This window comes from Olea europaea, chromosome 10 (genome assembly GCF_002742605.1).
Source record: "Olea europaea var. sylvestris chromosome 10, O_europaea_v1, whole genome shotgun sequence".
NCBI classification, from domain to species: domain Eukaryota; kingdom Viridiplantae; phylum Streptophyta; class Magnoliopsida; order Lamiales; family Oleaceae; genus Olea; species Olea europaea.
In genome coordinates this window covers 33,340,750-33,343,510 of record NC_036246.1, presented here as the reverse complement: position 1 = coordinate 33,343,510, position 2,761 = coordinate 33,340,750, and the positions used below count along the sequence as shown (strand labels likewise).

At 38.3% G+C, this 2,761-nt stretch overlaps 1 protein-coding gene across 1 annotated transcript; it reads right to left on the bottom strand.

The window, feature by feature from the left end:
* Positions 1-241: 241 nt before the first annotated feature.
* LOC111401903 (scarecrow-like protein 32) lies at positions 242-2,201 on the bottom strand. The gene has a single exon (XM_023029878.1). It carries the CDS (start codon positions 1,665-1,667, stop codon positions 372-374), a length of 1,296 nt encoding a protein of 431 aa, XP_022885646.1. The 5' UTR covers positions 1,668-2,201; the 3' UTR covers positions 242-371.
* Between the last annotated feature and the right edge of the window lie 560 nt (positions 2,202-2,761).

Genomic DNA, 2,761 nt, shown 5'->3' with positions numbered 1-2,761 from the left:
ATTTTCAATATTTTAAACATTTTTGTTTTTTTTCTTTTTTTTTTTTAATTGGTCAAAGGCCTTTTTGAAAAAATGGCCGAGTCAACCGGCTATTGGCCACTATTTCCTCAATGCAAAAAGATGCAGAACTGCACTACTACAGCTCTAACGAAAAAAAATCAAAAAAAGATAAATGATCTTGTGCTTTTATTCTTGGTTAATTTGGATTTCCAAGAACTCAAAACAATTATGAGCATCATAATCAGGCAAGAAAAAGAAAACATTCTTGATCAATAAGCAGCACATCTAGAGAAGTCATAGGAGAAAATATAGTAACATACAGTAAAACTAAATTTAGTAAAACTAAATTTGACATTAATTTTAAGGTATAATCAAATAGGTAGCCAAGCAGTAGCAAACACAACATTGTGTCCTTTCCATGTGAGAACAACATCTTCTTCTTCCCTCTTTAGTCCCCAACCTGCTGCATGTTCATCTAGCATGCTTTTCACTTCGGTAATGGCTTCTTCACTAAAAGAAATTCCCCGAAAACTGGCATTTCTCATTCTTTGCACCCATTTGCTCTTAGGTTCAAGCCTTTCAACTCTCTGAGGCCCTTCGTGAGCAATTACATTTTCGATCTTCCAACAAATATCAGCTTCATACCATTGCCTCTGCTTGCTCCCCTGGGGCAGAAACGTGTCCACACTGTCAAAGGGTATCCATAGATAATTGTAGGCTGACCTTAATCTGTGTACTAGATTGTTTGATGTAAAATCTGCATCTTCATCGACCAATATCACGATTGTTGGATCCAAACTTCGTAATGCCTCGAGGAACATTGATCGAAGGAAAGAATTACTCGAACAAGTTTCAATGGAAATTTGAGGTGAACTAGTGTTTTGAACCACTGGTAGGGTTTCATCTGGTATGTAATGGAGCATCATATGTGAATTTATGACTAATGCCTCCCCATTTTCTCCACGATGCTGCATCCTTAGTTCTTCTATTAAAGAAGAGAACCCATTTGAAGCACTTGAAGGAATGACACTAAATTCCATCACTACATTACGAGACCTAGAGAAACTGACTAATTTTGAACCTAATTCCTCGTAGGAAAGATCTAGCATTGGAGGGAAATCTTCTGTGTGTCCAGCCACCGTGAGTTTGACCAGTGGCACCGCCTCAAAACGGGTGGCTATGGCGTCTATCAGTGTTGGAATTTGTATGCAGTGTGTCAAACTTATGTCAACTATATGAACTACTGAATACCCTTCAACAGCTTCTATTATGGCTGCATTTGCCGCAGTGTATCCGAACCGGTGCCACGGGGTTAAATCCACAAAACTAGCAAGTTCAATAATAGAGAATTTGTGGTTATTCATGGCTAGATTGGTGTGCACATTTGCCATGGCAGTGAGCAATTTACAGGTTCCACTTTTCGCCGCACGGGCGATGATGGCTCGAAGGAACCCACACGTTAGGCGCTGGTTTGAGTCACCATCTGGTGGGGCGATATTGTTTAGAACCCACAAAATTTGTTGTGCAAGAGTTGCATCATTGTTTTCAATGGCGTTGGCACAGCGGACTAACAATTGTTCCATGCAATTGGCATCGCCGAAACTCCCCAAAGATTTGGATGTGGGAAAACCAAGCCATGGCCGTTCACTATAAACTTGATTGTTCATGATATATTCAGGCTTGTAAATGGAGAAATTTGGGGAGAAGGAGTGATGATAGTAAGGTCTCAGTGAATCGCATCATGAGATGATGGGTATGGCGGGATGGGGTCCGGTGTGTTCCAAGATGAACAAATAGAATTCAGACAGAAATAAGAAAGGGACAAGACCATAAGTGGTACCTGCTCTTTGGGAAACGATCCATAATTGAGCTTCTGTAATAAAATCTTTTTGCCGGAAAATCCTGGCAACAAATCAAGGAAATGGACTGTTCATCTTTTTCCTTAAAGATGCACGATTAATATTCTTTCTTTTCCCATTCACAGAAGAAAGGACTGGTTGAGGTCAAAATTAGGCAAAAGAGACCCTCCTTTCAAGTCTGCAGATTTTTTCAGCCTGTAGAAGAAATTGAAGAAAAGAGGAAGCAACTTTTCAAATATTTAGAAAAAGGGGTTAGAGTATTGAGAGAGAAAGACTGAAAGAGATGAGCAATATAGAGGGGTTGGATTTTGGTGGCATATGAGGCGGCCGGCCTGGAAATTTGTCTATTTGTGGGAGTTGGATTTTGTCATGTAATGGTAAGAATGAAAGCAGTGTGTCTTTGGCTTACTCTCGGGCTATCATACCCTAATCATTCAATTCCATTCTATAACTAATCCTTGGCCTTGAGAGTGCTTGTCAAGAATTCGTGTTTAATTCTTATTCCCATTTTAATTAATTACTCTAGGTAGTAACACAAGTGTCATCAACTAAGATTTTGACGAATTTTAAAAGTCTTTCTAAATTTAGGTGTTCTAAATTGAAATTTTTGTGAATTTTATTAAAATCTACATATCCTCAAATGAGATTTTATTGAATTTCAATGAAATCCTTTAAAAGATAGGTATTTTCAATAACTCGTGAATTTATAAAGGTTTCATTAATGAAGGGTTTCTAAACATTTGGATGGAGGATAAGATGCGGGTTCGATTCCTGCCACCCGGTTCTCCAATTGATTGTCAAAGCGGGCCCCTTTACTCTAATTTCATTAAACTTAGAAAACACTTAACAAACTTGTTTGAAATTTTTCCATTTTTATTGAGATTCTTGTGGGTTATGTGGAA